This window comes from Ursus americanus, chromosome 7 (assembly GCF_024610735.1).
Source record: "Ursus americanus isolate L20-20 chromosome 7, mUrsAme1.1.p, whole genome shotgun sequence".
Classification (NCBI taxonomy): Eukaryota; Metazoa; Chordata; class Mammalia; order Carnivora; family Ursidae; genus Ursus; species Ursus americanus.
In genome coordinates, this window is record NC_142133.1 from 2,570,738 (window position 1) to 2,594,612 (window position 23,875).

General features: G+C 37.7%; 1 protein-coding gene across 1 annotated transcript in view; it reads right to left on the reverse strand.

The window, feature by feature from the left end:
* Nucleotides 1-9,681, reverse strand: part of LIMS1 (LIM zinc finger domain containing 1) — a 147,096-nt gene extending 137,415 nt beyond the window's left edge. Inside the window, exon 1 of the mRNA XM_045771810.2 lies at nt 9,554-9,681. Within this exon, the coding sequence (XP_045627766.1) occupies nt 9,554-9,585 (32 nt within the window). The 5' untranslated portion in view covers nt 9,586-9,681. The remainder of the gene's footprint in view (nt 1-9,553) is intronic.
* Nucleotides 9,682-23,875: the final 14,194 nt, after the last annotated feature.

Genomic DNA, 23,875 nt, shown 5'->3' on the forward strand with positions numbered 1-23,875 from the left:
TATGGGTATGGAGTTGTTTTGGAAGATTATTATTTATTGATTCAATTTCTTTCAATAGATATAGGCCTATTCAGATCATCTATTTTTTCTTGTTTGAGTTTTAGCAGATTGTGTCTTTGAAGGAATTGGTCCATTTTTAGTAAATCATCAAATGTGTGGGCACTGAGTTGTTCATCGCATTCCTTTATTATCCTTTTAATTTCCATGGGATCTATAGTGATATCCTCGCTTTCATTTCTGATATTAGTAATTTGTGTCCTCTCTTTTTTTCTTAGCCTTATCACTTTTGTTGAACTTTTCCAAGAACTAGCTTTTGGTTTTATTGATTTTCTCTATTCATTTCCTGTTTTCAATTTCACTGATTTTTTGCTCTAATTCTTTTTCTTTCTTTCTTTTTCTTTTTTTTTTAGAGATTTATTTATTTGAGAGAGAGCGAGCATGAGCGGGGTGGGGCAGAGGGAGAGGGAGATAGAAAACCCACAAGCAGACTCCCTGCTGAGCGTGCAACCCATTGAGTGGCTTGATCCCAGGACCCTGAAATCACGACCTGGGCTGAAACCAAGAGTTGGATATTTCCTATAAACGCAAAATGTTATTTTTTCTCTCTGGCTACTTTTAAGGTCTTTTATGTCTTTAGTTTTCAGAAGTTTAATCATAATGTGTCTTGGCCGGAATTTCTTTTGGTTTATCCTGTTTGTGGTTTGTGCAGCTTCTTGAGTTGGTTCATTTACATTTCTTGCCAATTTTGGGAAATTTTCAGCCATTATTTCCTCTAGTATTTTTCTACCCCACCCTCTTTCCCTCTCCTTTCAGGATTCAAATGACACAAATATTAGCTCCTTTGTTATAGTTCCACAAGTCCCCAAGGCTTTGTTCCTTGTCCTCCTTCCCCCTACCCTGGTTCTATTTTCTCTCTGTTGTTCACACTGGGTAATTTCTAGTATTTTAATCTTCCAGTTCACTGATTCTTTCCTCAGTCCCCTTCAGTTGAATCCACCCACTGTTGAGCCCTCCACTGAACTTCTTATTTGCATTACTATATTTTTCAGCAGCAGAATTTCCATTTGAATCTTCTTTATATCTTATCTTCTATCTCTTGGCTGAAGCTTTCTACTTTCTACTGAACAGTGTCACCAATGTGCGACCTGGTGAGTTTTTCACTTCTTGAACTCAGTATCCTCATCTGTACAATGGGCATTAAACACTCTACTTCGTGGTATGGCTGTGAATATAAGATTTGTTACATAGATGTTCAATACCTTTAAAGTATCATTTGTATTTGTATTTGTAAAATGTTTGTAACTACCCAAAGTAGGTAATTAATAAAAGGTGGTTATCACTAGAAAGCTTTCAAATGAGTGGCCTAGCAATGAAATGAAATCGTCTAAACAGGGATTACTAAACAGCATTTAAATTTCTTCCCAATGTTCCATGGGTGCTGGGTCTCTGCCACTAGTATACATTATACTGTAGAGTTAAGTTAAGCCAAATGTGAGAGTTATCTCATCTTACTCAAAGTTTGGTGACTTTATTCAAACGATGTCACAGGCACTAAGTAGAACTAGCTCTGAACTTTTCAGTTCACTAACAAATGGAGGAATAAATGGAGAAATAAAGTTCATTTAAATCTAGTTTGTTTTTCTTTGGACATTTAACGAATTTTGATTAAGACATTCCCTTACTTTCAGAGATTACAATTTGGCCAAAAATATAGACCAGCAACTATAACACAAAACAGAAGCTGATAACTACCAAAAAAGAAGTCAAAATGCTTTGGGAGAGCAGATACAAGCTCCGAATCCCTAACTCCCTAACCATACAACAAGGGCTCAATAAATGTTCCAGAAACTCATTATTTCATGGGAGAAGTGGAAATTCTGCCCAAGTGCCAAGAAGACAGAGGAGAAGATGATTTTCTGGCCCAAAAGCAAGAGCAAAGACACAGAGATGGGAAATGCTAGATGTTTCAGAAAATGGCAAATAGGTGAGAGTTTAGTGAAATACAGACTAAGGGAACAGTGTGCAATGAAGCTATCAAGACAGGCTGGGGCCAGACCATAAAGAGCCTTAAACTTTAGGCTCTAGAGTTTTGACTTTATCTGATAGTCAATAAGAAGTCTTCTTAATATTTTGAACGGTAGAGTAATATTACCAAAGTGGTGCTTTAGGAAAATCTTGAGCCAACATGAATGACAGAATAAACTGAAAGACATGCTAGAGCTGGGACCATGTCTTATCTGCCTTTCTCGTCTCTACAGTTGCACTTGCACTGTGCCTCGCATATTAAAAAATCAGTGGAATCTACTGCATTGAAGAGGAGGAACAACAAGCTGCGGCAGAGGCAGCAGTTGCCTACCCTCTCTTCCATACTGTATTAATAAAGCAGACTCCATATGGGATAGCAACATGCCCAGCTTTAAAATAAAAAACAAACACACAAAAACAAAACCAACAACTAGGACATTTGCCAATGAAAAATAATTTACAATCTGTTTAAGCAGCTGGTATATTTGTCACTTTTATGCATCAGTAAAGAAGTCTGTCAATAGGAAAGAATCTCTCAGACTGTAGCATGTGGGGGCAGTGGACATGGGTGGGCAAGAAGAACCAAATCTCTGGGAATAAAGAAATACAATCACCACCATGTTATGACTAGGAATCCCATGTCCCCAAGAATGCATTTCAGAAAAGAAATCCGGGGCGCCTGGGTGGCGCAGTCGTTAAGCGTCTGCCTTCGGCTCAGGGCGTGATCCCAGCGTTCTGGGATCGAGCCCCACATCAGGCTTCTCTGCTATGAGCCTGCTTCTTCCTCTCCCACTCCCCCTGCCTGTGTTCCCTCTCTCGCTGGCTGTCTCTCTCTGTCAAATAAATAAATAAAATCTTAAAAAAAAAAAAAGGTAAAAAAAAAAAAAAGAAAAGAAATCCACTTGAAAGAGAGTGACATCCAGGACCTTTGCAACAGAACAATTCTATGGCAATATTTAATAATTCATTCAGACATTTCTAGAACGACTATGTTAATGGGTTTCAGAATATCAAAGTCTCAGCCTTCAAGGCATTTACAATATAGGTGGGAAGATAAAATATATATGTAACAATCTATAACAATGCAATCTGAATGAAGTAATGGAACAAACTAGTGTAGTATAGCAGAGAGGACTCTACACTACCTTCTAGTCCTAACCCTACTATTAACTCACTTTGTGGCCTTGAGCAGAGGTAAATAAAATTACCTCTCTATGCAACTCCTGACCTATAAAATAAAGGAACAGTTTAGTGGACTACTATAGTAGACTCACTAAAGTATTGAGTATATTAGTTTAGTAGATTCTAACTTTTACACATATGAAGCCATTTTTTAAATACTAGGCAAATTTCTTCATCTTCATGTTACTATAATCGTCTTTTTAGTATATGCTAACAGAGAGCATATATTACAAAAATGCTACCACAAATCCCATAACACCCTTTAAAAGAATCTGTACTTTATCAACATTTAAATGACAAACAGGAACGCACACAGAATTATGTGTCCTACCTCAAATGTTTAATATGCGTATGTATTTTATTTTGCATTCTCTGAAGTCTTTCCCAGCCTTAATATTATCTTACATTCACTTGAAAGATAATCAGGATGAGGGTGAAAAAGAAGAAAGAAAGGAGTGAGAAAGAGAAGGATTCAAAGAAAATTCTATAGTAGGAACTCAGCAAGAAAGTGGGTATAGAGAGTAAAGGAAAAGAAGAAATCCCAAGTGACTGTATCAGTGCCAGTTAACAGTGAAGTCAGAAGTTGTAAGCTTGGAAAAAAAGAACCAGGATGATAGGAAAAATCAACATCAAAACTATAGTTACCATTAACTGAACATCTACTATGTTCCTGGCATGATGTCAGATTCTTTAAAAAAATTTTTACATGTACATGGTTAAAAAAAATCAAAACAGTATAAAAAGGTATATAGTAAAAAAAATTCCCTCTCATTCTAGATTCCTAAACTCCTTAGATTCCTAGACACCCTCTCCTGGGGCAACAATTATTAACAGTTTCATTTGTATCTTTCAGAAATGTTTATACTGGCCTGCATATTTAATTCGCACAACAACTCTCTGACATAGATGGTATTACTTTATAAATTAAGAAAATAAGCCTTAAAGAGGTTGACTGGGTAAGGCCATTGAGCCATGAAGGGACAGAACTGGTATTAAACACAAGGCCAACCATCCATGCACACACCCACTCAGGGATCTCCTACAGAAACACTGGCAGGGATGTTCAACAGACTTGAAATAACAAAAAACTGGAAACAAAATGTCCATCAAGGGCTGGTTATATAAATCATATCATACGTATACTGTGAACTACTATACAGCCATTAAATCTAAAGTTAAAAACTTATGGTAGAGCTACATATGCTACACAGGAAAACCTGTAAGACAGCTTATTTAACTAAAAAAATAATAATAATAATTGCCAGAAATGAGGAAACATTGTTTAACCACCTAGAGTTTCAGTCTGGGATGATGAGAAAGTTCTGGAGATGGCTAATGGCAAGGGCTGAACACCAATGTCAATGTACTTAGTGCCACTGAACGCACACTGAAAAATGATTAAGACAGTGTATTTTGCTATGTGTATTTTACATTTTTAAAAAATCCTAAAAAAAGTAATTGCAGAACAGTATGACTATGATTCCTTATTTGTACAAAGAGACTGTGTGTGTATATATACATTTTTTATAAACATTTTTAATCCTTTGTCTCCCTTTATCATACCTGTTCCTCAGACATCCTGATAAGACTTCAGACTTCAGGTGTCTCCCACCCTCAATATATCTGTCGGCATTCAAACTCAATTCCTAGCACCCTTTTTCCTATCCCACACAAAATAAACTATTCAGAGGCTGATATATCTATAACTTCCCAACCCCTTTGTTAAATGTCCTTGTGGACTCATCAAACTTCCAAATATGCTCCAACATGAAACAAAACAAAACAAAACAAAAAACCATGCAGGCAAATGCTTCCTCCTCTCCCCCAGTGAATTCCAGTGTGGAAATGTCTGATGAGATCAAATAAAAGAGAAGAGATGATGTCGGTATGAGGGGGCTTAAAACCACTGCAGGGCAGAATGCACAGTGTGTGGCAGCAGGAAGAGCAGCCCTTGCTTCTCAAGTATCTTAAAATTGAAGTTTTTGGAAGACAACATGGCAACAGTCCAGCATGTAATGCAGATGATATTCCTGTGGGTGGGAAACCACAGCTTAAAGCATAATTACAAGAAATGTAAAATTGACAAACGGCCTGAGATGTTTTGTCTTCTATTTAAGTGCAACCCTGACTAAGAACATGACCTACACTGGGGTTTATTTAAATGATTATCTGAAGAACAAACACAACACTATTAAAAATAGAGACTTTCAGGGCAAAGCTTTGCTCTCTCAGTATAGATCAGCTTTAGCTGTTGAAGTTTCTCTGACCCAGTGGAGGGGCAGAAAGGCCTTCTCCAGAAAGAAAGGAAAGCTCAAGTGCTGTACCCACATTTGCCAAGAGAAAGAGCTGTCCAGAAGACAGTTTCAGGGGTCACCACTGAGGGAAGGGATGGGAATGATAATATGTGGAATCTAAAAACAAAAAATGACAAACAAAACAGAAAGAGACTCATAAACACAGAGAAAAAACTGGTGGTTGGTTGTGGGGGGGGCGGGGAGGGTCAGGGTGGAGGACTGGGAACAAGGGCGAAACAGTTGAAGGGGATTTAGAGGTATAAATTTCCAGTTCTAAAGTAAGTCAAGGGGATGAAAAGCTCAACAGAGGGAATATAATCAATAATATTGTAATAACATTGTATGGTGACAGATGATAATTGCATTTATTATCATGGTAAGTATTTTCCAAGGTATGCAACTGTCTAATCACTATGTTGCACATCTGAAACTAATACAACATTGTATGTCAATGATAAAACTTTTAAAAAAAATTTAAGACAGCAGTCCTGATCGACTGTTTTCCCTAAGTTTATAGGGCATGGAATAACCAGAACTGAAGGTTATCTTTCCACCACCTAATTTTCATTGGTTTTGTTAAAAATGAAGAGCTCAACTTCCTCACCCATACAAAAAGGCATAGAGAGCTGAAGTTTTAGGAAGACACTCACTGCCATGACATTTTCCCTTTTCATAACAACACTGGCTATCTTGTCAGGAAAATACTTAAGGGCAGAAAACTGCTTTTTTCATAGCGATTCTTCAAGTCTTAGTAAGTCCCAATAAAACTCCCCCAAACTAGAAAGCACACAGAACAACAAGCCTTTAATACATAATTTAAGAAAAATCTTTCTATGTAGTCTTTTAAAAATATACCAAATATCCACTTCCCTCATCATTTAGGAATATGTCATTAACAGTGGTTCTCCAAATGTCATCTCAAAACCCTGGAGGAGGTGGGGGGGGGCGGGGAGATATCTCCAAGACTTTTACAAGAGGTCTGGGAGATCAAAACTCTTTTCATAATACTACTAAGAAGTTCTGAAAAAGATGCTGTAGCCTTTTGCACTGTAGTGACACTTTCACCAATAATGCAAAAGCAAAGATGGGTATAACTGCTGGCTGCTAAGTGGTGCAACTGAATTCTTCACCTCCATGGACTTGCAGCAAAAGAATGCCAACTTCCCTTTTAAACATCCTTGATGAAAATGGTACAGCCACTTTGGAATAGTCCAGCGTTTCTTAGAAAGTGCAACATGAAATTACCACACAACCCAGAAACTGCACTCCTGGACATTTATCCCAGAGAAAGGAAAACTTGTATCTACATAAAAACCTGGCCACAAAATTCGTGGTAGCTTTATTATTAAGAGTCCAAACCTGGAAGCAGCCTAAATGTCCTTCAACTGGCAAACAGACTGTTCCATACTCATAGCATGGAGTACTACTCAGCCATGACAAGGAATTATGGTATGCACAACTTGGAGGCATGTCCAGAGAATTAAGCTAAATTTTAAAAAAGGCAATTCGAGAAGGTTATATAAGTATGAGTCTACTTATACAAATTTTGAAATGACTACATTTTAGAAATGTAGAACAGATGAGTGGTTTCCAGGCTTTAAGAAGGAGGAAGAAAATGGAGGAGGGTGTGGGTAAAACATGGCAACATGAGGGATCCTTGTGATGCTGGAACTCACTGTTCTATATTTTGACTGTGGTGATAGACACATGCACCAACACTTGTGATAAAATTGCACAGAACTAAATACACATACACACACAGATGACTACAACTGGGAAATCCAAACAAGACAGATGGATTGTATTACTACCAACATCATGGTTGTGATACTATACTACAACTTTGCAAAATATTAATATTGGGGGAAACTGGGTAAAGGATACACTGGATCTCTGAATTATTTCTTATAACTGCATGTGAATCTATAAAAATTTCAATTAAAGAATGCATACCCATGTTCATAGCAGCATTATTCACAATAGGTACAACACAGAAGCAACCCAAGTAGGTACAAAAGGATGAATAGATAAACGAATGGCATATACATACAATGGAATAGTATTCAGCTCTAAAAAGTCAGGAAATTCTGACATGCTACAACACGGATGAACCCTGAGCGCATTATGCTAAGTGAATGAAGTAAGACAATCACAGAGAGACAAATACTGTGTGATTGATTCCATTTATATGAATTACCTGGAACAATCAGAGACAGAAAACAGGAGTTACCAGGGGCTGGCAGGGAGGGAAAAATAGAAAGTTGTTGTTTAATAGGTATAGAGTTTCAGTTTTGCAAGTGGAAAAGAATTCTGGAGATGGATGGTGGTAATGGTCACTCAACAACATGATGTACTTAATACAAAAAAAAAAAAAAGGAAAAGATTGCTAAGAGCAAATTCAAGATGGGAAGGGGATGACATCAAGGAGGGACACTAGATCAGTTCAAGGGTCTTAAAAGGAAGCAGTTTATATTCTTTATTTATACTCTGTATCCACTGTAACATTATTCTTTACATCTTAACTTTTGTATTGACTTAATATTCAGTAAATTTTTCAAAGACAAAAAAATGTCCTTGATGAAGTGGTACAAATTATTAATGTTATTAAATCTTGACCCTTGACCTTCTTGTTACTTGTGAGGAAAAGGGAGGTATGCATAAAGCAGTTCTGCTGCATACCAAGTAAGATGGTTGTCTCCAGGAAAAGCACATGTGTCACTGAGTGATGAGGTGAATCAAATGCTTTCTTCATGGTATAGAATTTTTACTGGAAATAATAGGTGATAAACTACGGTTTTTAGACTTGTACTTAGCAGCCATTTCTTGAAACTCAAAAAAGTGAGCCTGTCACTTTGAGGAAAACAACTGACAGCAGTTTCCTGCCAATAATAAAAATCAAACTTTCAAGTGAAATTCAGGATGGCAGGAAACTTGTTCCCACTGCCTCGAGTTTGACAGGTTCTCAATACTTAACAACTTTTCTAACAAAATCAGCGATGATATTAACAAATATTACCTAGCGGTACCATATAATAAAATGTGCCAGCCTTTGGAGGATCTGCCTAACTTTATGAACCAGTATTTTCCAAATGACAAACATGACCATCCACACTGCAAGACAGACCAATGATTTTTAACGTAACAGTGTGAAAAGTTCACTGGTAAGGCTTCAGATTCCACATCCAAACTAATCTTTAAGAAACTACCATTTATCTAGTTTCGGTGTAGTAGCAAAGACCATCCACAATTATCTACAAAAGCTATTAAAACACTCCTCCCTTTTCAACTAGGTAAATACTTGCATAAGACCAGATTTTCTTCACACAGTTCAGTCAAAAAAACACATCGCAATAGACTGAATGCAAGGAATTTAGGAAACTCTAGTTGTCCTTCTACTATGCTAGACACTTAAGAGATTAGCAAAAAAGACCACCGCTCGTCGCACTGATTTTTTGTTTAGGAAAGTACTATTTTCATAAAAATGTGTTAAATGTCGGTTAACATAGCACGGATTTACTGTTTCTTTAATGAATTAAATATTTTAAATGCCTCAGTTTTCATTTCCAATCCAGTAAGTATCTATAGGCATAAGCATCACCAGCAGAAAGTTTTTATTTTTTAAAATGGGTGCTAAGACCAAGACGTTGGAGGGCCGCTGGTCTGCACACGTGTTCCAACGGCTAGAACATGAATTATTCACTCAACAAACATCTGCTGTGGGGTGCTGTGCTAAGCCCTCGAAGTGCTTAGGCGATATTGGACACGTCACCAATAACTAGTGGAACCTCTCACCAGCGGCCGTCAGCCCGGGTCCGAGCGCGCCGCGGAGGGAGCGCGGAGTCGTGGATGCGGGCGGCCGGGCCTGGGGGACGCGGCCCCGCTCTACTCCGGGCTCCGCGGCCGCCGAGGGGCTCGGGCGGAGGCCGGAGCGCGGGGAGACAGGCCGCCCGCCCACGACCGGCACCCAGGGCAGCGGGAAGGCCGGGGAACTGGTCCGCCGCCGACGTGGCGGGTGCCGAGCCAGCGCAGTCGCGGTGGCGCCCGGCCCTTACCTGTTGGTCATTCCTGCCGCCACGCCCAGCATCTCTCCGCAGTCTGCTGTCGTCCCTCCGCACGTCGGCTCCCGGCGCCGCTCCCACCGCCTTCTCCTCCCTCGCGCTGCGCGGAGCTGCGGGCGGGCGGGCGGGCCGGGAGCAGGAAGGGGAGGCGGGCAAGGGGCGGGGAAGCCGCCGCCGCCTCCGGCCCTCAGCCGGCAAATGGTTGGGCGCGCCCCGGCGCCGACCCGCCCCCCGCCCCCCGCCCCAGCACCGCCCCAGCACCGCCCCACCCCTCTCCGGCGCCTCCCCGGCCAGCCCCGTCTCGGCCCCGCCCCCTCCTGTTCGGCCTCGGCCCCGCCCCCTCCTGCTTTCGCCCCCGCCCCGGCACGCTCCGAAGACCGTACCCGTGGTGGGGGGGGACAAAGGCTCTTCTGCGAGCCGGAGTTTCCCCCGGAACCCGGGGCTTGTGGCGGATATACTGCAGCTGGCCTCTGCCGCTCCTCTCGGGTGACTGTGTTGTACGTCGCGAGCGGAAGGAGCAGACAATTTTTTCCTTCTTTCCTTTTTCCTTGGGCTAGGCTGACGGACAGCATGGCTCTGCCGGAAGACTTTGGGCCCAAGGTGTTGGGATTCCACCGTGCCTGGATGAGGGGCTCTGGGGAGACCTTCAGAAGGTGGAGTCAGCTCACCAGACTCTCGGGAGGGACCCTTGTCTGCATTGGCCACAACTGGATCCCTGTACACAAAGCCTGGCACTTTCTGGGGAGCTCTCCAGGATTTCACAGCGCTTACAGATCGTGAATTTAGAAAGGTTAACCTTTCTTTGAGACACCAAGTCTTGTCTCTGCATTGTTTCTTCCCTTACTGGTTCTCAGCCTCTTCCCCCATTACCTTTACCAAAACCTGAAATCTGCCAAGGATGTAATATAAGTTATTTATTCTGAGCATAAATATAAATGATCTCTTCAGGGTATCAGATTTTGTAACTAAATTTACTTTCTAATTATAGAATGAAAACTACGTCCCACCGTCTATGTATGCGCGAGGTGTGCACTGGATGCCTTTGATATCATTATATCAAAATTAATTCGAAGCAGAGCAAATGTTTACATGTAAAAAAGGCATATGAAAGTATTAGAAAAAAACACAGGAGAAAAAATTAAGATTGCTGTGGAGAGATAATTTCCAAATAGAATATAAACTCTAGAAATCATAAAATTAAAGATTAATAAATGTAACCAAATAGGAATATTAAAATTTCTGCATAGCAAACAAATATGGCAATAGCAACTAAAAAAGGTCTCATTTTCTTATTACAAAAGGATTCAATAAGAAAAAGTTCAACCACTCAGAAAAATAGAGAGGGTGTATACACAGGTTTCCACAGAAAAAGAAAAATAGGAATGGATTTTAAAAGTACAAGAAGGTATCCAATATCATAAATAAAATTTTAAAATAACATTTTCACATAAAGGCAAAGATTAGTTTGACAATATGCTATTATGATGAGAATATAGGGAACACAGACAGGTAAATTGATTTACTGTTGATAGGGGAATAAATCTACACAATTTTTACCGAGGACAAGTGGGGACTCGCTTTCATAATGTAAAATTCAGCTCCACTTTACCCAGAAAATCCGCATTTTGGACTTTTACAGATGTATTACATGTACATAAAAACGATGTACAAGTTTTAAAGATACCTGGGAAACTAATTATAAACTAAATGGTATAATGACTGGGGTTTTCTTTAAAATAAAATGTGGGGCTGGGGGATCTAGGTAGCAGTGTCAGTGAAACAAAATTGGCCAGAAATTGGTAACTGTTTAGGTGGCTCATTGGTATATGGAGTTCTTCGTATTAGTTTGCCTACTTTAGTGTATATTTGAAATTCCATAATGGTTTTTTAAATGGAAACCAGAAAATTGTAAAATGAGAGTCATTGCAGTTTTGTTTTTAGGAGCAACGGAGACAGTTTATTTAATTAGGATATTAATTAAATAAATTATAATTTCCACCTATAATACTATGCAGCTGTTAAAAAATGAGAATGGCTAATAAGTATATGAAAAGATGCTTAACATCACTAATCATTAAGGAAATGCAAATCAAAACCACAATGAGATACCACCACACCCCCATTAAGATGGCTACTATCAGGGGCGCCTGGGTGGCACAGCGGTTAAGCGTCTGCCTTTGGCTCAGGGCGTGATCCCGGCGTTCTGGGATCGAGCCCCACATCAGGCTCCTCTGCTATGAGCCTGCTTCTTCCTCTCCCACTCCCTCTGCTTGTGTTCCCTCTCTCACTGGCTGTCTCTGTCTTTGTCAAATAAATAAATAAAATCTTTAAAAAAAAAAAAAAAGATGGCTACTATCAAGTGTTGGTGGGGATAAGAAGTTAGAAACCTGTGCTCTGTTGCTGGGAATGTAAAATGGTGTAGGCACTGTGGAAAACTTTATGGCAGTTCATCAAAAAATTAAAAATAGATTGATCCCATGATCCAGCAATCCCACTTCTGTGTATATATATCCGAGAGAATTTAAAGCAGGATCTTGAAGAGATATCTGTACACCCATGTTCATAGCATTATTCACAATAGTCAAAAGGTGGAAACAACCCAGGTGTCCATTGGGGGATGAATGGATAAAGAAAATGGGTAAATATACACAATGAAGTATTAGTTATAAAAAGGAAGAAAATTCTGACACATGATACAACATGAATGAACCTGAGGACGTTATGCTAAGGGAAATAAGCAAACACAAAATGACAAATACTGTATGAGTCCACTTATACGGGGTACCTAAAGTGGTCAAATTTATAGAAACAGAGAATAGAATGGTGGACGTCAGGGGTGGGAGAGGGGAATGGGGAGATATTGACTAATGCATTTAAGTTTTGTATGATGAAACAGTTCTGGAGGTTGGTCGCACAACAACGTGAATCTACGTAACACTACTGAACTGCACACTTTAAACCGATTAAGCTGGTAAATTTTATATCATGTATATTTTACCACAATTTAAAAAAAAGATAAGGCAGGTGATATGCAGTAATAAAGAATGCTCTCCATGACGTATTTTAAGTAAGGGAATAAAGCAAGGGAGAAAAATTTGTTTTGTATGCTATCATAACACACACCCACTTGTACATGTAGAAATATCTAGAATGATAAGATATACAAGAAACATAACAGGAATTGAATTGGCAGAAGACTAGGGATTAGGAGTGAGAAGGGAATCTCACACATGATCTATATTTCCTTAATGGAGTATTATATATCCATCAAAAATTTGTTGTAAGACTGTACCAATATGAGAAAATACACAATACAATTAGTTGTATGGGATAAGTTAAAAATTTTATATACGGTGTGTGACTTATAAGTAGGTTAAAATGCTTAGAAGTTGTGTTTTGCTTGAAAAACAGTCTATGTGATGTTTTTCCACATTTCCGTTTTTCAGAAAATTATGTGTATTGATTTTTGGAGGAAAAATAAATATCAAAAAAATTTAGAGGCTTTATTTTGTCTTGATTTCTCATCTCCTGACAACTTTCATCTCCCACTTCTTTTTGAACAAGCACTTATTTTTCGCATGTATTTGATCCCGTAATTAATCTTTTACTTCATTTTTAGAAAGGGGATCAATTGCCTTGTTTAATTGTTGTTATGCTTGTATTTCATAAAGCAGGTTTCTTTATACAGTACCTTGCTTCCAATATGCTGTAGTTTGTGATCAGTTAACCTTGCTGTCATGTCAGGATACTTGGCTAAGATCTGTGGCTTCTTCTTGGTTTCTAATTGGTGGTTTTAAAGTAGTAGCTCATTTTTTCATAGTTATCCTGTCAGTGGAATGTACTGTCTGGGGAAGACTGCTTTCATGGTTGATGGGTGTCTCTCACAAAGACATGGAAAAAATATTGTCTGTAGGTCTTGAATGGTAAATTATATTCCTTATTGCTCATGTTTCTACAGAGTTTCCCAGGATGAAAACACGGATGTCTCCATGACTGTATCATTTGTGTTTGTTCTGACTTTCATTACCCAGTTTTCAAAATGAAATTTGGTATTTGTAAGTTTGTGTACTATATGTAGGTGTATACACACACACACGCACACAAATCACGTTTTTGCAAGCATTTTGAAGGTTGTGTTCACAATAAGCGCTTATTTAATATGGTTTTTCTTTTTTTCTGCCTTCATTAATTTCCAACAGATAACTATATAATAAGAAGGCAGGGAAAAGGGCATTCATTTGTCCCCAAATAGTGGATTATCAACCACTATACTGCTTTCTGTGTCTATGAATTTGGTCATTCTAGGTACTTCATATAAGTAGAATCATACAGTTTTCTCTCTTCCTTCCTTTCTTTCTTCTTTTTCTCCCTCCCTTCCACCCTCCCTTCCTCCCTTCCTTCCTTCCTCCCTCCCTCCCTCCCTCCCTCCCTCCCTCCCTCCCTCCTTCCCTCCCTCCCTTCCTTCCTTCCTTCCATGTAAGCTTTATGCCTAACGTGGGGCTTGAACTCACGACTCCAAGATCAAGAGTTGCATGCTTTACTGACTAAGCCAGCCAGGTGCCCCCAGGATCTGTCCTTGTGTGACTGGCTTATTTCACATAGCACAATAACATCCTTGAGGTTCATCCATGTTGTGGCATCTTTTAGAACTTCTTTCTTTGTTAAGGCTGAATAATATTCTATTGTATAGCATATATCACAGTTTTAGAGCTGGTATTCATACAAACTGTGAAATACCAAAGTTACATATATATGTGAGGCTCATTATATTCTGGGCACATTACCCTAGTCTGTCAATTTCTCTATCTTTGCGACCTCTCAACTATTATGGTGTTGTATAATTGTTGATATTTGTTAGGGAAAGTCCCTGGTTCTTGATTTTCTTTTTCAGAAGTGCCCTGGCTATTGACCTCTCCTGTCCTACGCACATTTTGCAATAATTTTATCAAGTGCCAAAAAAATCCTATTGCATTTTGGTTGAAATTGCTTTGAATCTATAGATTAATTTGGAAAGAACCGACATCTTTGTGATATTGAGTTTCTCTACTCATAAATCTGGTCTTTCTATTTACTTAAGTCTTTAAAATCTATTTTAGTAAGTTTTGTGACTTTCTTTCTAAGGGGGTGCATTTTTTACATTTATTCCTAGTACTTGCTGTTCTCTGATTCACAATGGTGTCTTCCAGTTATTTGCGGATAGTACAATGAAAATACAACTGACTTTTAAAATATATTAATCTTGTAGTCAGCTCACTTGCCAGGCGCTTCTATTTTTTCTAATAATTGATTCATAGTCTGTGTATTTTAAGTGTTAAACATCATATCAGCTGCAAATAATAAACTTTATTTTTTCTTTTACAGACCTTATGCCTGTAATTTCTCTTATTTTCTTGCACTATATAGGACTTTCAATGCCACATGAAATCGAAGTAATTAAAGTGAGCATCATGATATCATTTCTGGATTTTAAAATGAATGATTCTAACAGTGCCCAGTAAGGATGATGTTTGTTCCTCATTTTTCATACAGTCTTTCTTTGTATAAGAATTTTTTCTCCTATTTTTAATTTACTAAAAGTTTATATTAATATAAACCAAATTTGAATTTGGCCAAATACCTTTTTTCATCTGTTAATGTCATAAATTATATTTATGGATTTTCTAATATTAAACTATCTTGCATACCTAAGATAGACCCAACTTAGATATTATCTTCTTTTCTATATAGTTGGAATCAATTTGTTAATTGAATTTTGTTTCAGAATTTTTAGAACTACAGTTGACCCTTAAACAATGCAGGGGTTAGGAGCACAGACCTCCCACTCAGGTGAAAATCTGCAAATAACTTTTGACTCCTCCCAAATTTAACTACAAATAGCCTACTGTTGAACAGAAGCCTTACTGATCACATCAACAGTTGATTAACACATATGTTGTATGTTATATGTATTATATACTGTATTCTTACCATAAAGTAAGCTAAAGAAAAGAAAATGTCATTAAGAAAATAATAAGGAAGAGAAAATAACACTTACAGTACTCTACCATATTTATTTAGAAATGCACATATAAGTGGACCTGTACAGTTCAAACCTGTGTTATTCAAGGGTCAACTGTACAAACAACCATCATAATTTTATTACATGGTTCCTAGGGTTTTAGATCGAAAACATCAATATTGTAGATTGTGCGTGTATTAAGAACCCTCAGTGGTTTTTCTGGTAATGACTTAAGATTGTCTTTTACCCATCGATTTCAATTCTGTTAACCATACGATAGTTAACTTTCTTGTTCAGAGCTGACATGAATCATATGTCTCAGGATCTGAATAAGAAACCTGTGTACAATTAGTTGTCTAATGAAGCTGCTTCAAATTTCAATCAATGCATTTTAATGCTATTTGTAGATTATGTGTGCTATATTTGTAACCTACATTTTCATTCTTGAAGAAGATTCTATAACTGAGATACACACATGTGCACACGTGCGCGCGCGCACACACACACACACACACACACACACAGACACCCAAATGTGCGCATGACTTTTGGTGAACTAAGTGTAGTCTGTACTTGGGTTAGACTGCTGTGGGGAAGGAAAGGATATGTTTTTTCCTCCTACTTTTTACTACACGGTAACCTGCAGACAACGGGTTCCACTGCTAGCATGTACCACCTTATCACAACATTCCTCTGACTTGACTAGTGCGGATTTTGTTGGCTTCATTATTGAATAGTTTATTTTATTCAGTTAAGACAGAGTCTTTCAAGATGTACTTGTGGATTCAGAAGGAATGATGAATACAAAGCTATCATATTTTTAATATATTACAAGGGAATTTCCTCACCATCATCTGCCCTGAGTTTGACTTTTCCCATTTCTTTTGCTTTTTTTTGTTTTTTAGAGCTTTTGCCTTTTAAGTTTAAAATTTTTTCTTTATTTAGACATTTAAAATTTTTATTTCGTAAAATTTTTTCCCTTTGCTTTAATGAGTAGAAAGTTATTCCCTATTCATTGATTATGTACATTGTCATTAACACTCAAATGATATATTTGAGTATATACTGTAGTATAATTATCAGATGGTGTTATATTAGTTTCAGGACAACATAATGATTCAACAATTCCACACATTACTCACTGCTCACTATGATAAGTGTAGTCACCATTTGTCACCAAACAACATTATTACAATCTTATTGACTATTCCCTATGCTGTACTTTTCATCTCTGTGACTTATTCATTTTGTAACTAGAAATTTGTACCTCTTAATCCCCTGTATCTATCTCATCACTCCCTACACACCTCTGCTCTGGCATCCACCTGTTTGTTCTCTGAATTTAAGAGTCTATTTTTTTGTTTGTTTGTGCCTTTTTCTTTGTTTTGTTTCTTAAGGCCACATATGAATGAAATCATATGGTATACCATTTAGGCTCATCCAGGTTGTCACAAATGGCAATATCCCATTCTTTTTTATTGCTGACTAATAATCCATTGTGTGTATATGTGTGCGTGTACACACACATACACTTCCACTGTGTCATTCATATATGTATACACACACACACACACATACATACCACATCTTTATTTATCCATTCATCTATTGGTGGCTACTTGGGTTGCTTTCATATCTTGGCTATTGTACATCATGCTGCAATAAACATAGGGGTACACATATCTTTTTGAATTAGTGTTTTCATTTCCTTTGGGCAAATACCCAGTAGTGGAATTAGTAGATCATATGGTAGTTCTATTTTTAATTTTTTGAGAAACCTCCATACTGTTTTCCACAGTGGCTGCACCAATTTGCATTCCCAAAAATAGTACAAGAGAGTTCCTTTTTCTTCACATCCTTGCCAACACTTGTTATTTTAAATAAAATTCTTATATTTAGTGTTAAAAATTGCTACCCCAACAAAATTCCTTATTGCTAATTATTTACACTCAGCCTACTGTTAAGAACTTATTGAAGAAATGACATTCCCCCATTCTTTCAAACATGGGATTTCTGCTAAATACTACCTAGTGGAAATTGGATATTAGGGAAAATAGTCTTATCTTTGGTTTGCATTGTTCAGCAAGAGCCAGTGGAGATTTTAATTTTTCAAATGATGATATTTTTGCCCTAGAGTGTAAGTATGAAAAGAATGAAAATCCATAATCAATATTTATGACTACACCATATATTTCTAGTTTGTTTTTTAAATTTCTTTGTTAGCTACACCCTCACAGTAAAGCACTGGTGATTTATTTTGCAGAATCCTTGCAGCCCTTCCTGGAAGCCTGTAGCAACACTTTATTTTTTCGTACTTGCTCTGTGCTGCTTCGAACCCCTAAGCTTGATCTTTAAACCCTGGGAAAGCTCAGTACTATTTTGGAGAAGCTTTCCAAAATCAAGTACAAATTTTTTATACCTAAGATTTTCTTTTTTTTACATAGAAAGACATCTTGTTGTGATGATTTAGGCCTTTCTGAAATCCTATACTGGCTCAATTTTGTTTATTAAGTTATGATTTCCAATAAATTGTAGAAAAGTGAGAGTCATGAATTATTACTCCGTGTCCACGATACATACTCAGGGACAGATGAGATTCAGAGTGTCCATCTAGGAATGTTCTGGTTCTATGGTTCATTTTTGCTAAAAGAATTTTAACTATCACAGAGTATGTAAAACTAAGAGCAATTTAAAGTGGTAGAATCAGAGTGAATTACTGCACAATAACACTCCGTAAATACCACAGGTGAAAATAAAAAAGATACTAAAAGTATATCTGCAGATCCTCACTGATGCACTGAAATGAATTAGGGCAATGAGAATGAAGCAGGCAGAAGAGATTTAGGTTCAAAATGAGTCTCTTGTAGACAGCATATGGATGGGTCACGTCTTTTTATCCAATCTGCATCGCCATGGATGGCACTGGAGGGGATTATGCTAAGTGAAATAAGTCAAGCAGAGAAAGACAATTATCCTATGGTTTCATTAATATGGGGAACATCAAGAATAGCATGGAGGACATGAGGGGAAGGAAGAGAAAACTGAGGGGGGAGAAATCAGAGCGGGGGACTAACCAGGAGAGACTCTGGACTCCAGGAAACAAACTGAGGGTTTCAGATGGGAGAGGGTGGGGGATTGGGATAGGCCGGTGATGGGTAGTAAGGAGGGGACGTATTGTATGGAGCACTGGGTGTTATACGCAAGTGATGAATCATGGAACTTTACATCAAAAACTAATGATGTACTGTATGGTGACTATTTATAAATAAATAAATAAATAAATAAATAAATAAATAAATAAATAAATAAGATATAAATAATGTTGGTAACTGGTTTTATTTTAGGAAATAATTATGGGCTTGTTGTGCCACTAATTTGGATTTTACTATAAGAACCAAGGGCATTCTTTTCATATTTCCTCTTCTTTCCCCTGATGCAAACATTAGTATAACCACTTATTAAATTATAAATAAAATTATAAATAGTGTTTCTTTTGAAAAAAATTTAACACCTCTCTCATCTCATGTTTATAACAGTAAAATTTTCATTTTGGTTCCGCTCCTCTGCCCCTTCCCTTTCCTCTCACCTGTGATTTGCATGGTAGCGAACTTAGGTATTTAGCAGGTATTGAATAGTAAATACAATACCTCTTAAAATTATTTGTAGATGTGTGACAGTGGGTCCATATGTTCTCCTTGCTGCCTAGCACACAATACCACACCACAGTAACTTATTGTCAAATTGTAACCTCAAACTCAACTCAGCAAGGTTTGGACTGGCATCAATTAAGCTTATCGATTCATTGTCTTCCTTCACTTGCAGACTGACTGTAGCATGGTTGTTTTGGATTTGTATCCAGTAGATTCTCAGGAAGACCTGTTATAGTTTACCTGTGGTACGACGAAGCTGCAGTAACATTACTTAGGTTTAATTGGGTCTTAGCTCTTAATTTGTGAGATTTTTTTTATGCAGTCCTAAAGTTTTTTTTACGTCCTCCCTTGAGGCAAAGCATTTTACTATTCTTGATGTGTGTTATAGCTTATGTTCATTTCAGACAGAGAGCTAGGACAAAGCTCCAGCAGGAGGGCTGGGAATAGCTGATGCACAAGAAGGTCTTAAATTAAAGCTTTAAAACCACAGAGATGTGAAACGTTGTGTATTAAGTGGGTGGTTACATAGGTTATTTGATAATCTCTTTCAAGAGAAAAATACATGGAGACAAGGAAATAAGAAATATATTCCAGGGGTGCCTGGGTGGCTCAGTTGCTGAGCGTCTGCCTTTGGCTCAGGGCGTGATCCCAGAGTCCTGAGATCGAGCCCCGCATCAGGTTCCTCTTCTGGGAGCCTGCTTCTTTCTCTCCCACTCCCCCTGCTTGTGTTCCCCCTCTTGCTGGCTGTCTCTCTGTCAAATAAATAAATAAAATCTTTAAAAAAATAAAAGAAATATATTCCAGATATTGTTCTGATTGAAAATGAAATTACTGACTGATTATTAGAAGGAGGATGTTTGAAAAGGTATGTTGGAGCTAAGTCAAAAGGTAACGCAGTACTCTGCTACTTACTTCAAATAAGATGATCAAGTATTTTTTTTTCTAGCTGTGAGGAAAAAAAAATATTCTCCAGCATTTTAGTGGTGACTAGGGTGCAGTTTTCAGGATTACAAAGCATATTCTTTTCTTCCTTGAATACTTTTCCACTTTAAGCTTATCTCCTAAAGCCCATTTTGTTTGTCTTGGCATATTAATCCTTGAGTTAAGTGTGTTCTGCACTCGGTTGAAACCAGGTGCCATTTGCCCACATTTACAAGTAAATGATCTCTCCTTGTCATTTCAGATAAACTCCCGAGAGTGTGCAACTAAGTTCATGTACTTGTTCTCTTACAGGAGTAATAAGAAGCTCTTTGAACTTTTTACTATTCATCTGATGCTTCAAGAATTACAAAGGACAACACACCCAGAGCATGCCTTTCTCTGTATTAACCTAAATTCAACTCTGTTCAATTTGGGTTTGACAAAATGCAACTCCCTGGCCTCCAATGCAAGCCATTAGACTGGCTTATTATCATTTTATATATATTATGTGTGTGTTGCTTATTTGTAAGATTGTAAAAATTACCAAAGTAACTAAAAGTCCACCAAGTAAAGTTATCGGTAGCATCATTTATCATGAAAAGTAGATTTTTTTAACTTTAAAAATGAAATCTATAGGGGTGCCTGGGTGGCACAGTGGTTAAGCATCTGCCTTCAGCTCAGGACGTGATTCCGGCGTTGTGGGATCGAGCCCCACGTCAGGCTCCTCTGCTATGAGCCTGCTTCTTCCTCTCCCACTCCCCCTGCTTGTGTTCCCTCTCTTGCTGGCTGTCTCTATCTCTGTCGAATAAATAAATAAAATCTTTAAAAAAAAAATAAAAATGAAATCTATAGAAGCTGTGGACTATTTCAGTTCAAGTAAGGTAGTACTTACTAACGTACAAAATGGAATTTCCAGAATTAATGAGTGGGGTTACTTTTTGTAAGAGTGTTTTAGGAAAATTTTTAAAATTATGTGATTATTTGGAATAAAATTGGTGTTTGTGTGGGAAAGAGGATTAGATCATGTTGTCATTCTTTCTTAATATATTAGCAATTTCCCCTTTCAGAAGCAAAAGTACATAACTTTTAACTTGTCATCTTCATATCATAACTTTTGTATAGATCCTAGATTCACAAAAACTGATTTTTTTATTGTGCTGTTCACAGAGTACTTTAAAGAAAATTTTTTTCTATTTCTATTTTTTTCCAAAATAAGTATCACCAAAGTATATATGTACAACAGAAGTTTAAATAAAAAAACTGAAAAATATCTTAGTCCCAACACCCAGGCATATCTCCTGCTACAGCCAAAGGAGAGTGAAGTTGCCACAAGTCTGGGTGAGGTAGAGGTGTGGTGGGACTTTGGGCAGAATACTGCAAAACAAAGAGAAGGAGCATTGTCCTAAACACTTACAAAATTATGCTCTGTCAGTGTATAACCTCATTTTTCAGGAAATTTTCAGGAAACTTTTGGTCTCTTCAAAAGAATATAAGAAAATATGCTATTTGTGAAGCAGAAACAGAAAGCTGTATAGAGAGAACAGTCCAAGGTGAGTATGGTGACGCTTGTAGGAACTAAAGAAAGCAGAAGCACAGATGCACAGCAGACACTTCAGAAAATAGAATCAGTGTCACACACACACAAAGAGCAGCTCTCAGAATGCAGAGCACCTAGAGATGGTACCAACAAGAGAGTGGACAGCCGACGGTAGAACAAAGGTTGGTACTGTAGCATGGGTGTCTGATGTTTCTGAAAGAGAACAGAGCAGCCATTGTTCAAAGATAGAGTTGAATAAAGTTTTGGGGGGACCAAAGAAAGATCTGCATGTAGAGATTGAAAGAACTCATCATGTTCCAGAAAAGTCACTGAGAAAAGCATTCTATAATTAGACACATCCTGTAATTTAGACACAAATTATAATTTAGAGTATTAAATTATGAGGATAAAGGCAAGAACAAACAAAAGCCAGTAACCTGCAAGAGAAGAAAAACCAAGCCAGTCTTGTGCCGTGCCAGGAGTTGATAGGAAACTATCCCCTCGCATTTTGGAGAGGAATTTTTTTTTTTTAAAGAATAACTTTTCTTTTTTTTTTTTTTAAGATTTATTTATTTATTTATTTAACAGAGATAGCCAGCGAGAGAGGGAACACAAACAGGGGCAGTGGGAGAGGAAGAAGCAGGCTCCCAGCGGAGGAGCCTGATGTGGGACTCGATCCCAGAACGCCGGGATCACGCCCTGAGCCAAAGGCAGACACCTAATGACTGCGCTACCCAGGCGTCCTGGAAAATTTTTAACCCAAGAATTTATACCTAGTGAAGATGCCTTCACAGGTGAAGACAATGGAAGAAAGACATTTTCAGATATGCAAGTGTTCAGAAATTATACCACTTCTTGAGAAAAGGAGCTACTTAGATTATTCCAACCAATTTAGACATGAAAGAAAATTGGGTGTATTAAACCAACTCATACCAAACGACTGTAGTGAAACTGAAACCGCTTAAACATAAATAAATTTAAATAATTGTTGTTAATCTCTTTCTAAAATGAAGTGAAATGTTAAATTCTTTGAAAGGATAAAGAATGGGAACAGAAATAGTTTAGTGGTATTTGGATAAACTGTATTAACTGATGTTAAAAACAGAATTAATGGGGCCCTGAGATTGAGGAGCTGGTAAGTGAAGTTCAGGTGTTTTACAGGAAAATTTTGTTTGTTTGTTTTAAGATTTTATTTATTTAGGGGAGAGAGCGCACAGAGGGAAAGGGAGAAGCAGACCCCTGCTGAGTAGGGAGCCCAACGCAGGGCTTGATCCCAGGACCCTGGGATCACGACCTGAGCTGAAGGCAGACGTTAACTGACTGAGCCACCCAGGCACCGCCAGGAGAATTGTTTTAACATTTCAAGGAGGAAATATTTAAAGCCATGTAAACTGTCCCAGAATGTAGAAAAAGCATCCTACTTCATTTTATACAGTTAGTGTGAACCCAGGACCAAAAATTTTCAAAGGAAGTAGGAAAGATTAAGTAGATTGAAAAATCTTAAAGAATTACGAATAAATCAGTACCACATGTCTATCACTGGAACATTAATGCATGACCAAGTAGGCTGGCATGCATTCTAGAAATACAAGATTGGCTTTCTGGTAAGAAAAATATATTTTACTCTATTTGTAAAGGAGGAAAGTCATACACTCATCTTAATAAATGTCTAAAAATGTTATAATTCAACTTACATCCCTGATAAAACTTATTACAGTATGCTTAAAGAAATATGAAATCAATAACAAATTTACTATGATGCACTACATACATGATTAAGGTGAGGAATAAAATTAAGGATCCCACCGAGGAAGTGTGACTTTGGGAAAGGAGAAAAAAATATAACCACATGTAGATGATGTGATTAATTGGAAAACTAGCATCCTTACAAAACTTCAGCAAGATACGCAATTGTAAAATAAACATATAAAAGGAAAGCTTTTACAATTCCAACAATAACTAGAGATTGTTTTACTTACAATAATAATGAACTCAATAGATGATATAATAAATTTAATAGACCTTTTAAATAAGTTGCCTATGGTAACCCGCAAACTGCTCTCTGTATCTATGAGCTTGGTTGGGTTTGTTTTGTTTTTAATTCCACGTATAAGTGAGATCATACAGTATTTGTCTTCTACTGTCTGTCTTATTTTACTTAGCATCATTCCCTCAGTTCTGTCCACAAAATCTACGAGATTTCATTCTTT